Genomic DNA, 14,929 nt, shown 5'->3' on the forward strand with positions numbered 1-14,929 from the left:
CAGTCTGGTGGCATTCTTCAATGGACTGATGGCATTGGTGGACAAAGGAAGGGCAACTGATGGCATCTACTTGGACTTGTGCAAGACTTTGGTATGGTCCCACACAACATTCTTATTCTAATTTGGAGAAGGATGGATTTGAAAGGTGTGCTTATTCATTGGGTAGGGAATTAGTTGGAAAGTTATAGTCAGAGGGCTGTGGTCAGCGAGTCTATGTCCAAGTGCAAGCTGGTGATGAGTGGTGTCCCTTGGGGGTCTGTCTTGGGGCTTGGGACTTCTCAAAATCTTCATCAGTGACATAGTGGGATTGAGTGCATCCTCAGCAACTTTACTGATGATACCAAGCTGGGTGGTGCAGTTAATATGCCAGAAGGAAGGAATGCCATTCAGAAGGACCTGGACAAGCTTGGAAAATGGTTGGGGTGGGTGGGCTGTGACGTCCCTTCCAATCTAACCATCCTGTAATCCTGTGTACTTCAGGATAAGTATGGGATACCCTCTAAGAAACTGGAAATGCTCTTCTACAGTTTGAGCATAAATGAAGGTGTGCGGCATAGGAGTTCTCTTTTTGTGTATTTTCCAGGTGCTTTTATGTGGCATTGTTGCACTTCAAACATCTACTTGTTAATCCTGTTGTTTGCTCTTAAGAGTACTGTTTCAGTTCTGAGTGGTGGTTTTAAACAAAAATAAAAATTAAAATAAAAAAAATCACGTGCTTAGATACAAGGCTTCACAATTATTTGAGGCGCAGGGCTGATGTAATGTGATTTTGAATGTGATTCTGAAATGGCAGGAGAATGTGTTTAAAGCTAAATTTTCCATTAGAAATGCAATGTAGAACTTCAGGGCAAGCAAAGTGTCGTGCTGTTTAACAAGTACAAATTAGAGCAGTGTTTTCTTAGGCAAATGGTATTCACATAACATATACTAACTGTGTATTATGAAAGTATATCTTAAAAGTTTCAGTACGTTATGAAAATATCCCAGTACAGTACTTTCCTGTCTTAATATTGTTTCATTTGTTTACTTGTGAGCATGTCATCTCTATATACAATCTTTTTGATGTCACTTTAAGCTGTTGTTTCTTTCTGTTCTGTTTTGTCCTTTCCTGAAAGCTGTGTAAGTCTGGGTTAAGCAGACCAAGACAGGTACAGCCACTTTCTGTGAATTATCATTCACTTTTTAGAGTCATTTCAGAAGCTATCATGCTGGCGCTTCATGCTGGGCTGTCTGTAAACTAATGCTCATTACTAGCCCTGAGGTTTGTTTTGACAAGCTGCTTTTAGCTTTTGCATGGCAAGTACTTTTCAGACTAATGTTCTTTAAGCATCTTTAACAAAACTACTAAGGCTGAAAAATATGTCAGTTTAAGTACAGTTTTAATTCACTTACATGATGGCGATATCCGTAAAGCTATTGCATTACTTATTCTTCAGAGAGTGCTTTTTATAAAGAATGTTTTGGATTAACGTGCATCTATTTCAAACAGTTCACACTTCAACAAAAATAGTCTAAATATTAGATTGCTTTGCTGTATTTTTTTATACACAGAAGGAACTTCCTAAACTAATTCTTCACGCTTGCAGGAAGTATGACTTGTTCGTGATTGTTAACAAAATATTTTGATCTGAAGGAGAATTGTTAAATTAGAAGTGTCTTAAAAACTGCATTTATTTGTGGATACTGATAGATATTGTATTTAATGGATTGAGAGAACAAAGGCAATTACTTGAACACATTGCTTGAGGATCATTCACTGTAGCAGTACCACCTTGAGATTTTGGCTATAACTGTTTCTTTTGTTTTAATTGATCTAACTGCTTTTTGGAAAGAAAGTTTTAATTTGACTTAATTCACTGACTGCCTTTTGCTTATTGATGTAATGTAACTCGTACCAATAGCAAATAGTGTGTTTATGGGAAAATATTAGACAAAACTCTTCAGGAAAAATGGAAATGGTTTGGTGGTTGGTTTATGTCCTTATCTTGATGGGGATTTTAGCTGTGCTAAAAATCAGGCTAGGTTGAGATGTGAATTCACTCCTCGTTAGGTGCCTGATATGTTAACTAGTCGGCATTGTAGGCACCTGATTAGGAAGGCACTGCAGGGCCTGCAAAGTAACTGTCTTGTTCGTGGATGGAATGCCAAATCACTATGTTAGGTGCCTGCCCTTCATCAGAGTGAAGGCGTAATGCTTAATTTTATACAGTAATTTAGGGAAGTTGCCCACGCAGCGAGTGGGAATATCTTTTTCTTTAACGTCCAGTGGACATCAAATATTGATATATAAATGTTCGACAGAAATGAACTCGAGCTTCAGCTCTATTTTCAGCCAGATGAGCAAACCACAAGGCTTAGGATCCCCACCACCTCCTTTAGTGTTTTCGAGCGAAGTTGATGGATTGATTGTTTTAAGGCCGTTTCAAACATTTGGCTGAGAACTGTGGAGGAATTACAGGTTGAGATTCAAAGTCAGATGCTTCTGAATAGCCTGGGTAGTTTTTTATATATAGATATATATATTTATATATAGATGGATATATTTATATATCTATTAAACTGATATATATTTATATATATACTAAACTGATATATATAAATAACTGATTGAGAAATATAGCCCTATTTCGTTAATTGAATTTTGGAAATTCAAAACGTAGTTTTACATCTCAGAGTTATGCATGTGATGATAAGCTCTGAAGCTTTGGAAGCTCTTTTGCATCCTCCAAAAATGAGCTTCATTTTGGTGGATTGTCTACAAAACTGAAACAAAAACTTCTATGTTTAGAAAAAGGGAAGGTACAGCCTCCCTTCCTGGGGGAGTTTTTACATATATTTCATAGCCGATAGAACTGTTTCTGATTTTGCTATTTTGAATTTGGAACAACTGAGCTGTTCAGGGCTTTGCACTTTGTCCTACCCAGAGCAGGCTCCCGTCCAGGAAGAACACGTTATTTTGTGTGCAAATGTATTTCTTTTGTTCTTCCACACTTTCTTGGAAATGCCCAGAAGCTGGCAACGTTATCAGGGCAACTTGGCTGTCATGGATCTGAGATATGAATAACTTCTACCAAAATCTTGCCAAAGCTCTAGATACATGAAACATCCTTACAGTATCCTGGAGGGCGGCAGTAGTGCTGCCCTGTATTTCTGTGCTGTGATGACTGTATGTAGCTCCCTGACTGATCTTGTGGAAAAAATGGAGGGATACTGATATAAGTACCCAGTGAATCCAAGTAACTGAGGAGCTGTATTTCCAATCATCTTTGTCATATGCTAAGCCAAGAATCTTTTCAGACAGGAGAATCTTAAGTTGTGTCTGGGATACTTGAAAAAATACATAAATAACCAACAAGGACTGAACTAACTGTTAAAATCACTGGAAACTTGGAATAAAGATGCATTTGAACTTGATTAACACTTCATAGTCCTGGTTTTTATGTTGTTTTCTTAAATAATGTGATTTAGGAGAGTTATTATTTTTCACATTGGCAGGTCTCAAGATGCTGTGGTTTTTTTCTGATATAAATACTATAATAAACGTTTCTCAGGATATTAATATTCTGATATCAGTTACAAATGCCTGTGCATTCTTATTCTCATTTCTTAATTTCCTTTGGCTTGTTGCAGTGCATATTGTGAAATTCTGGGCATACTGAGTTTTTGAACAGATCTTTTATGTGCACCTTCTTGCTTCTTGCAGGGAGGAGGAGCAGGTGCAGGACCAACCACAGGAGTTTCACATGTCTCTCTGAGCACAATGAGTGTGGAAGCTGTATGTGAGAAGCTAAAGCAGATAGATGGTCTGGACCAGAGTATGCTGCCTCAGTACTCTGCAATTATAAGAAAGGTATCAGCTGAATTTAATTAGTGTGTTTAAAACCATGGTCACTGACATGGAAAAGGAAATATTTAGCTGACACTTTTGGAGGCGTTCACTGTAACGTGTGGAGTATCAGAACAACTTAATTTCTGTACATGCTAAGTTTGAAGAATGTTTTTAAGGCAAGCATGTATTTCTCAGAGAAAATTAAAAACAAACTAGAAGAAGAGCACAAAAATGTACATGCTGATGAGACTGCTTATTTTGAGAAAAGAAGCAATAAAAAATGATTTTTAAATTGTTGTATTTAGATAAATAGCATTGTAAATGGGTTCTAAATCCAGTTAGCAGCTTTTTTTTTTTTTTTTTCCCCTGAAAAACTGGCACATCTCTTTTGTTGTGAGCGATGAGGATACAGTTTCATTTCTCTGCTACCACATTCCATGCTTATTTGATTCAGAACAAAGCCGCTGTACATTTTTCTGTTACTGGCTCAGTATTATTAAAATATTTTCATTATTCCATGAAATGCAGATGATTCTTCTCCATCAGCAATCTCAATAAATATTCTTCTTTAAAAAAAAAAAAAAAGTTTTTATTACGTAGGATTGGACTTAGGAGTGGTGTTGGTAAGCTTTACCAGTAGGTCCCCATCAGCGTGTCTGGTTTTATCTTTCTGGTCTGTTACTTTTACACCACAGGTCTGTGTCAGTAATTTACATTATTTAGTTTTACTGTTTTAGGCAAATATAAATGGCCGTGTCTTGGCTCAGTGCAACATTGATGAACTGAAGAAAGAAATGAATATGAATTTTGGTGACTGGCACCTGTTCAGGAGCATGGTAAGACTTCTTCAGAATTCCAGGACATCATAAATTAGTCTTTTCTGTTATTAACCACTTTTTTGTACACACTGCTATCCCAATAGCAGTTCATTTTATATTTATCATCTTAAAGCATGTATGCATTTATTATTTTGTTATTTCATCATCTTGAGTATAGACAAGCAAGAGCTCGTTGCTTATAGGTTTGTGTCTTAGGTGATTGTGACCTTTGAAGATTTTTCCCCTCTTCTTTTAAGATCCATTTTTCATGCATGGGTTTCCTTTTCACTTTTTAAATTTGGCTCATGCATGGCACACAATTGCAGGAGAACAGTTTTAAATGAAACTTAAGTTAGATCAATTCAGTGAGTTAAATGGACAGTAACTTAATTGACACATACTTGTATTCAGTGCAACATTCTCATGTTGTGCTGTTGAGCATTTACAGATAGCTAATTTCCCTTCTTGCGCTGCGAGTTCAGTGGCTTCAAGCTATGGCTTCAAGGTGCATCAGGGGAGATTCAGGCTGGACGTTAGGAAATAGTACTTCTCTGAAGGAGTGGTCAGGAAGTGGAACGGGCTGCCCAGGGAGGTGGTGGAGTCACGGACACTGGAGGTGTTCAAGGAACACTTGGATGCTGCGTTGAGGGACGTGGTTTAGTGAAAGCTATTGGTGATCCACCTTTTTTCTTTCTGAAAGGTCTAGGTCTAGACCTTTCAGGTCTGTAAACTGTTTTTTCTTTGTACTTTTCCATTATGAGAACCACAGGCAACTACACTTTTACGGCTGAGTTACACATTCCTATATGTAATGGAATTGTTCTTCATCAATTTTCAGATTTTTTCTGACTATATAATTAACTTTACACTCTCTCTCTTTTTTCCGCATGTGTGCGTTAAGATACTTGAAATGAGAACTTCAGAAAATCAGGCTGTTCAGGAAGATCCTCGAGGAGCAGCTGAGCATGTCACCAATGCGATTTCTCACGGCGAACTTGCTCGTCGTCCTGGGCATAGCACTGAGCTGCCTCACACTGAGCTTACGGGTCTTTCTGGTCAAGCTCCCTACACACTTAACTTCAGCTTTGAAGAACTCAACACAATTGGTCTTGATGAAGCTCCTCCACGCCACAGTAACTTAAGTTGGCAGGTATTTAATAGCCAAATGTATTCTACATGCGTACCGGTATAGTCCAGGGCTTTTTATATTCTTGGATATGGATGGGTCAAGAAGTAAGATTACTGGAACAGTTCAGTTAATTTCAGTTCTGTAAATGATTGTAGTAAGCAAATTTTAAGCACTGATAATGTCAATGGCATGAGCTATTCAAAAGAAAACAAAAAATAATTTAAGCATGTGCTTGATGTTTCAAGTCATGCTTTGAGTTATGCTTTCAGTTACTTCATTTAGAGTGGTCAGTGAAAGACAAGTAGTTCATGTAACTGTTATCTCTTTCTCTCTTTTTGCTCCAGTCACAAACTCGCAGAACGCCAAGCCTTTCAAGTCTTAACTCTCAAGATTCAAGTATTGAAATATCAAAGCTCACTGACAAGGTACAAGCAGAATATAGAGATGCATATAGAGAATATATTGCTCAGATGTCACAGTTAGAAGGAGGTGCCAGTTCCACTACTGTAAGTGGAAGGTCTTCTCCTCACAGTTCCAGTGCTTTCTATATGGGTCAGAGTACATCGGGGGGGTCCTTGCATTCCAGTGCAGAACAAGAGAAAGTGAAAGATGGGGAGCAGAAACAAGATGATGGAAGAAAGTCCTTCCTGCTGAAGAGGAATGATGTTATTGATTATAGTACTTCAGGTGTTTCTGCTAATGATGCATCTCCTTTGGATCCTATTACTGAAGAAGATGAAAAATCCGATCAGTCTGGTTCCAAGCTTCTACTGGGAAAGAAGTCATCAGAAAGAACAAGCATTTTCCAGGCTGCAGATTTAAAGCTTAAGGGAGTTACTCTGCGGTATCAGAAGCTTCCAAGTGATGAAGATGAGTCAGGAACTGAAGAGTCAGATAACACTCCGCTTCTTAAGGAAGGTAAGGATAAGAAAACAGATGGAAAAGTAGACAAACAACCCAAGTCTCCAGAACATGGATCTGAACCTATTAGAACCTTCATCAAAGCCAAGGAGTACTTGACAGATGCGCTTTTGGATAAAAAAGATTCTTCTGACTCCGGTGTAAGATCTAATGAAAGTTCTCCCAATCATTCTCTCCATAATGAAGGAACAGATGATTCACAGCTTGAAAAGGCAAATCTCATTGAGCTTGAAGATGACAGTAATAGTGGAAAGAGAGGAATTCCACACAGCCTTAGTGGCCTTCAAGATCCAGCTGTGGTTCGCATGTCGATTTGCTCGGAAGATAAGAAGAGCCCATCGGAAAGCAGCCTGATAGCAAGTAGCCCAGAAGAAAACTGGCCAGCCTGCCAGAAAGTCTATAATTTAAATAGAACCCCTAGTACAGTAACCCTAAATAATAACAGCGCTCCAAACAATCGAGCTAATCAAAATTTTGAAGAAATACAAGGTATGAGAGATCCACCTCAGATTATCCTGAATCCTAGTGCAGGTTCCAATTCAACTGCCGTTCAGAATGAGAACCTGAAAAGCGTTGCTCACAAGCGGAGCCAGCGTTCGAGTTACACACGGCTTTCAAAAGATTCATCAGAGCTCCACACTGTCACTGCCTCAGATGGGGCTGGTTTTGGAGAAGAAAGAGAGAGTATCCTTTAAAGAAACAAGGTTCAAACAGAGAGTGTCCACATATAGCTTGCTTGGAATTTGTTGTCAGTATGTGGTTACGTTAAGCTGTGTAGTTAAGTTTTCAGTACTGTCCTTAGAAAATTTAGAAAATTGTTTTCATTCATTCTCTTGAAGAGAAGAAGTAATCTTTAGGACAAATTATTTCAGACCTTCCCTACAAATTAAACTAATGCTTGTCAGCATGGAAAAACAATTCCTTAAGACGCCGTGCAAATGTTTGGTCAGAGGCATACGTTGCAGAAGTACATGCAATTTAATCATTAAAATGTGATTTTATTTTTCTGTTGGGTAATACTTATCCCTCCAGAACATTCCATTTAAATCTTATGTACTTACATACTTAATATTTTAATGCATCTTTGCCATTTAACCTGAGTTGCCAGAAGATGGAATCTCACAGCCTGTGACATCTGTACCAAACTTTACATTAACTAGTGAAGTAAGGTGTGCAACATTTGTATGTTGAAATTTTGAGTGTTAAGGTACCTCTTTGGCTGCGTGTACACTTTCATTCACTGTGTGTTCAGTAATTGCAGTTGACTTTGTGAACTTTGGGTAGAATGGTGATAAGGTTTGTAAGGAGCGTTGTCCTGATGTGTTGTTGGAATTGGCAGTTATTTATAAGATAATGCCTTACCATTGACTTAGTAAATCAGTTATTTATTATAGGTACGTAATTTTGTAGTTACTGGTCTGAGTAGATGCAAACACCTAAGCTGTGTTAAAATATTACGAGGATCAAGTGTGAATGTGATATCTGAACATAAGGAGTATCTGTTGCTGTGCATGATATTTCCTTGGTACAGTGTTCATCGTTTGGTTCCAGAAAGAAAAATGAGTAGTGTTTGCCATTTTTAAAGTAATATGTACTTTCTGGGATTTAGTTAGAGCTGTGTGGCAGCTTCTTTATTTCTGAAGTACAGTATTTGAAAGTTTTGATGTCATCCAAGTATCTCCTTGTTATTGTAGTAAATACCTGTACCGGTCCAGTGAAATCTGCATGATTACAGGGGAAGAATTGTTCAAACTAGACTCTGGTAGTTCAAAGAGAATTAAAAAATAAATTGTCCTCCTGGATTTGTGTCCAAACTTCTGTTTACTGTGATATTTTGTTTCTTCACTTGTTAAAAATGGTATGAGCATGTTGTTTCAATTAAAATACATCACAGATTTTAGATAAAGCAGCATTGTTATTAATACAACACTAAATAAGCATCAAATATAAAGATACGTTTGAAATATGAAAGATGTTTTTGAAAGAGTCCGTTGTGGAGAGGTGGCCTCATGTTAGGCATCGTGCTGCTTGTGATGGTTGTGGGTGGTTCTGTGTAGCTCTGCTTCTGTCCTACTGCCATCTCCAAGAGTATTCCTCCAGCTTTTCTCAGAAGGTACTTATAAAAATTATTCTGCAATAGGGGAAAATAATCTTCTTTATTTAAAGATATTCACAGTATTGATGAAAAATAACAATTCTCTCAAGTTGCTTTGTCTGTTGAAGTCCTCAAATAATCCAAGTAGAGTAATTGTTACATTTCATACGGTTTTGAAATATTTCTATCCCTAAAAGTTTTCTAAGTCTTCATAAAATACCAAAATTGGGAAGAAATAGGCAATTGAGTGAAAGCTCTTCAGTGTTTCCAAATTGTATTTATGTATCAATGTAATGGCTTACCACCACTAAAAAGCAGTCGTTCAGAGTGTAATGTCTGTGTGAGATTACACTGGGCTTAATGTTTGTTCTTCAGGTATCTCAGATAATGTCACAGTAAAGAGTCAAGTAATAGGAAATTCCAGTGGAGGACTATGCAGTTATCAGTACTATGAATTAAATTGGTCTGTGAAAGTGATTTTTGGTCTGTGTGAACTTTGCCCAGCATCGGATGAATGGTGGTTCATTCCTGCCTCTTACCTGCTTTAACTGCATTATATTTGCATTTTATCTAATTAAATCTGCTCATGAAGTTATTGTCTAATAGGTTCCTTAGAGATCCTAGAATTAGCAGAACGTAAATGCTTTGTAGATGATTCAAGGGCAGTATGCTACAAAAGCATACTAATAGGATGCTAAGTATGATTGATACTTAGAATCTTCTGACTTAAAAATGAATAAACAGAGTTAATTGTTCTCCTTTGAAGTACCTTTGCAATTTTTTTCCTATACAGGTATAAGCAAACAGAAGAAAGAGTAGGGAGAGAGGAAAAGAGAGACAGAAGACAGAAATGGAATTCTTGAACTACAGCATAGTAGTAAGAAGTACATTAATGTTTAGGTTTAATTAATTTGTTACATGTAGGTTATGAAAGAATAGCATTTGCAAGAATTAAAAATAAACTGCAGTTTCATTGCTGAAACTTGTTATTTCTGTACCACAGTTCCTATGGTTACTAGTTGCTTAGTTTGTTGCACAATTGTTGGAATTAAGGGACCATAAACAATTTCTAGTGTTGAAATATTAAGTGCTAGCTGTGGGACTTGGGGAGATCATGGAGCCCAAGAATTCCATGGAGAATGGATATAAATGAATGAAAACACAACTTCAAGCTTATTTTTGGTTCTCACCACTTGCCAGAACTCTTGTAATGATAGGGTACATATCCATTCTAGTTTTGGATGAATGACTGCTACAAGAACTTTATTCTAACTGAAGAGTTTCACTTGGCCTCTTGTTCTGATGCCTTGTTAGGTTTGCATGGTAGAATGAAAATAAGTCGTTTTAAAGGGAAAAATTGGATGCAGGTAACACTGTGGGGTTTACATAACTTTTATAGCTACTCACCAGCTTTGTACAAGGATGCAGTTCACAGGGAAGGGGGAGGAGGAAAATCTTACTTTCGGCTTTAAAAACTTGCTACAAAATAATGATTGCTGAAATTCTTGGGGACTCCGGAAAAAGATTCCCATGTGAGGCCTGACCGGTATCTGATCACCCTGTGTGATTTTTGTCGAAGCAGCAGAGTATTTACTTGGTGTTTTTGCAGGTTTTCAGTTCTTACTTTTCTGAAGTTTTCAAACACTGCTATTTTTTTTTTTTTCCTCTTATTTTTTTCTTACAATAATCTTCAGAAATCAATCCAGGGGAACTCTTAGCATGGGGTTCTTATGATGAAAACTTGAGGCTTCTTGTGGTCTGGGCTTCAGGTGTTCACATCTGTCCATGGAATTCTTGAAGCCTTTGGTTGTTTTTTTCCTTTTTTCTTTCTATTTTTTTTTTCTTTTTTTTTTTTTTTTTTTACAACTCTTATGGGAAGCTTTCTGAACATAATGGTAAGTCTATGTGAAGTTCTTTGTACAGCTATGAAAGCCACAGGCAGAGGATGCTAATAGCATTTGTTTTTCCTAGTCCAGCATGTTGCACCCCATGGCCTTGAAGCTGGATAGCTTTACCAGCCATGACAGGTTTGTTTGGGTTTATAAATACATTACCAACAAGCTGCCAAGTAAAATAATACCTGGACATTTGAGGTTTCTCAGTTGAAAGTCACAATTGTGGTAAAATAGAAGTATTAATACCTAGTCATGAATTTTCAGACATTTAAGAGAAATATAACGTGCTACTTATGTTGAACATGCTAAAGCTGTAACATGCTGATGTGATACCAGGAATACAATGATAACTAATTATTTGTCTTAAAGATTGCTGCCAGTACGTTGGTGTTTTCTGTGCCAAATGATAGCTTTGGTGGAGAGAAGTTGAAGCAAGCTTCAGATTTGGTTAAGCAAAAAAAAAAAAAAAAAGTACAGTTTTCTGTTAGCTTTAAGCATTATGTTTTCTTGTTTTCCGTATTAATAAATAAGGACTTTTTCATCAGTATAAAGACAGTAGAGATGATTCTACTTAGCAGCTTTCTTTGTGAGAATATGGAAGAGTTTCATGAGCTTGACACGTTCTGACAGGTTGGGAGCTTCGAAAAGTCAATTCGAAATTTTAATATAAAGGTAAGTGATAAATATTTTCAAACAACTTCCAACAGAGCTAGGATTTCCAGAATATTAACTGGCTGTGGAAACCTACCTATCAGTTTTAAGATGGCTTTCGATATTTTACATACAGTTAACAGTTTCATTAAAGGTATCTATAATGTAAGCTAACTTAGTATCCAGTATGTTTTGCCATACGATTAATAAACAGAAGTTGGTTATAGAAGTCAAAAAGCAGTTTAAAACTGATGGAAAACTGCTGTTTATGCATTTATTTATTGTTGTTATGTGTGTCTTGTTTTATTTCTTTGATGCTGTGCTTAGTTAACTTATCTTTATTAAAATCGTCACATGGAATCCTCTTGAAGAGGTGTTTATTTGTTACAGTTTAGTGACATTTCTGGCACTAATGATTCAGTTTTTTTTTGTGTAAAAACATAGAAGTAACAATAGAAAGTATAGAAATTTGAGTCTAACTTCTCTGTTTTAAGGTCTGCCTTCTGTGATGCACTGGTAGTTGTATTTTGTTGTTTTAGAAAATGTTTGCCAAGCCTTCTAGAAAGGCTCAGAAGTACAGCTTTTTCAGCCATGTTTTCTCAGTCTCAAGAGACTGTAGTTCATTTATAAGAGTGATAGTCATAACAGCAAGTGTTCGGGCTTTAAGAAGCATCGGAAGGTGTTTTCCCCCATCACCCCACGTATGCTTGGTTACAGCAGTGATACTGGCTAAGGTTGTAAAAGAAAGGCTGTTGGTTGATTTCCTTCTCTTAGTTTATGATATTTTAGGGTGATCTTCAGAAGTGGGAGAAAAAAATGTGTAATATTTTAGAAGAATGTGGTCTTTTGGAGGGTGGAAAAAAAGGTGAGAAGTTGAGAGAAGATACTGAAGAAAATAATTGGATTTGAGCACGTGTTTCAAAGATGAGATGTTAGCAACTAGAGCATACTTCAAGTGTTTGTTGCTTTTTTAAAAAAACTTTTACATTACATGGCACAGCATACAGAGTGTTAGTGTTTCTAGTCATTCTGAATGCTGATACCACCTCTCAGTACTTCTTACAGAAGTTGAGTCACTCGGTTTCAGAATTGTAAAGAAACCAATAGGAGTTTCTCTGTGTCGTTACATGAGTGTGTTTGTTGTTTATGAGACTGGAAGAGGGGAATAATAACAGTCTGTTATAAGATTTTATTTGGGTCCCAGTTTTCACATGATAGAAAACAAAAGAAAGAGAATGAATGGTTTTGTATATGTCCCTGGAACCTAGAAATAAAAACATAGGCATAAAATATTGACTGTGGGGAACAGTAAAACTAATGGAAATTCTGTGATGCTTTACTGCCTTTCCTCACTAATTAAACTATGGGGAAGCAATCAGCAGAGAATTAATGTTTAAAAAAAAAAAAGTATTAGTATTTTTTCTGGAATAATGTGATAGCTTTCACTTGGCTAAAGGCAGTGTAGACTCTCGAATCAGCTTACATATCCCAGTGTCTTGGAATGCTTCTGTTTCGTCATGGTTTTGAAAGGCAACAACATTACAATGGCCTCATTTTGGAAACCAGAAAAATCAAGCCATAGCGGAATACAGATACATGTATTTTCTGGTACAGTCTAGTACTGAGCTTCCATTTGACAGTCACATAGCACTTTCACTGATATCAGAAGTCCCTGTTGCTTCACGTTGATTTAAACCAATGAGAAGTTCTGACATCTGACCCAAACATTAAGCCTGCTGCCACTCAGCATTTTTGTTTTCCACCCTCTTGAAGTTTCCTCTTTGTAAACCTTGTAGCTTATTTGTGATCCTCTTTGGCAGAAGGTGTAGTGTGTAACTTCAGACTTGTGACTTGTTTGGCATTTTGGACTAAAGAAACTTTACAAGTTTTTTATCGTAAGCTTGGCACTGTTGTACAGTGTGACTTTTCCTGTTTCAGCAATGGGAGACTGGGGGCTGTTTGAGGTTTTTTGTTGTTGGTTTTTGTTCATTTTTTTAAACCCAGAGTAGATTTCTTTTCTTCCCTTTATCTTGCCCACTCAAGAACCAACTTTTGGTTTTCTGATACTTTTACTCTCAGAGATGAAGGAAATAGTGATGTTTTGTTTTTCTGTATAAGACAACTAAGTTCTGTATAAGACAACTAACTAATGGGTTAAACTATAACCCATTTAACCTCAGATATTTACAACTTTGGAATATAAAGAAGGATTTAGAGACTTTTTTTTTTTCTAAGTGTCTTCTGGTCTTAATTTTCAACATCATCTTTTCAGTAGCTTCGTTCAAGGTGTGGTGAGGAGTCATGAATAATTTCCTCTGTCTTCACCATCTGTGCTACCTTCTGCCTCTCTTCTGTCTGATGATGGAGTAGCTCAGCTTCACCAGATCTTTTTATATGCTAATACAAACTAGAGTCCTTCATTTTTGTAGTCCTTGGCTACAGTGTTGAATAATTACCTTTTTTTTTTTTCCTTTTTTTTCTGTCTCTGTTTTCATCTTTGAAGGCTCTCTATACTGAGATTTATTTATGTAGGTTCTATTCAATACTGGGACCAGAGGAAGTCTCTTTTTTACGTGACAATACAAACACTTTACTACCAAGCAAGAAATACAACGGTGGTTCATCCTAACTTTGCAAGGGAAGACATTTGTACTTAAAATTCAAATTCAGAAAAGTTAATCCCACTTTGTTTTTTCCAGTATATGAAAGAAAACTATTTTTTATTCTTGTCTTTGAAAGTATTTGGACTTTCTGGAAGAGTGCAAGTTAGTTTTTTGTTCTGTATACTAGTCTGTTAGTGAAGACCCAGCAGTGAGGAAAGGGATAGCTTATCTAAGGTGGGCCAGGATTCTGTGGAAAGCTGGATGAATTACCTGGACGCTCATCCTTCTACTGTGATGAAGTCCTTCCTAGTCTTTCTGCAATACCTGGGAAAACAACTGTTTTTTCAGTTTGTTACTTATACCTGTTTTCCTGTCTAGTTGTGAACAATAGAATCCCATGGCATACTTTTAGAAGTCGAAACATCTCAGTGATAGTGACGCTCCAGACCCTGACACTTTATGCAAAATATATGTTTTTCTGCTGATTTTTCATTCCAGATCACAGTTTGTCACTTCCCAGTGAAATGCTCAAACTGAAAACTCATGTCTGAGGGGCAGGAAACTTTTCTTAATGCATATCTCAAAACTTACCTGAGTGTTGGGCCCACATTCAGAGATGGCATGTTCAAGTGGCAGCTGATAACACCAAAGTGATGTTTGATAGCAATGAATAGCACGGCACAGGGTCTGCTCCTCCTCACAGTCCAGAAGTCGTTGCTTTTTATGCACTGAGTACAATATTCACCTGCTCATTCGTTTCTTGAATAGGTGGTGAATGACTGAAATCATAATTGGGAAAAGAATTCTAACTTTTCTGTCTAGATTCTTGTGTATATACATACTGAAATAAGTCAGGATATATCTTTTTGTCTTGAATATGAAAAGCAGAGCTTTCTATTCTTAAGGTACTGATCCTTAGTTCCTGTTTTGTGCCTTTCTGGGTCTATGGCCAGAAACTGATCATACATATTTTTGTGATTTCTCACAT

General features: G+C 36.9%; 1 protein-coding gene across 5 annotated transcripts in view; it reads left to right on the top strand.

The window, feature by feature from the left end:
* The window catches only part of KIDINS220 (kinase D interacting substrate 220), a 59,027-nt gene extending 50,516 nt beyond the window's left edge, over nucleotides 1-8,511 (top strand). For 3 of the 5 annotated variants that reach the window (XM_042877006.1, XM_042877015.1, XM_042877023.1), the window contains 4 exons: nucleotides 3,704-3,850; nucleotides 4,567-4,665; nucleotides 5,549-5,797; nucleotides 6,121-8,511. In XM_042877006.1, coding sequence (XP_042732940.1) covers nucleotides 3,704-3,850; nucleotides 4,567-4,665; nucleotides 5,549-5,797; nucleotides 6,121-7,392 — 1,767 coding nt within the window. In that variant the 3' untranslated portion in view covers nucleotides 7,393-8,511. Of the gene's footprint in view, nucleotides 1-1,115; nucleotides 1,149-3,703; nucleotides 3,851-4,566; nucleotides 4,666-5,548; nucleotides 5,798-6,120 lie in introns of all 5 variants that reach the window. The other 2 variants (XM_042876991.1, XM_042876998.1) reach the window with 1 other exon arrangement.
* The last annotated feature ends 6,418 nt before the right edge of the window (nucleotides 8,512-14,929 follow it).

The sequence above is a fragment of the Lagopus leucura genome, unplaced genomic scaffold (assembly GCF_019238085.1).
Source record: "Lagopus leucura isolate 7727_CA_CO unplaced genomic scaffold, USGS_WTPT01 Super-Scaffold_73, whole genome shotgun sequence".
Classification (NCBI taxonomy): Eukaryota; Metazoa; Chordata; class Aves; order Galliformes; family Phasianidae; genus Lagopus; species Lagopus leucura.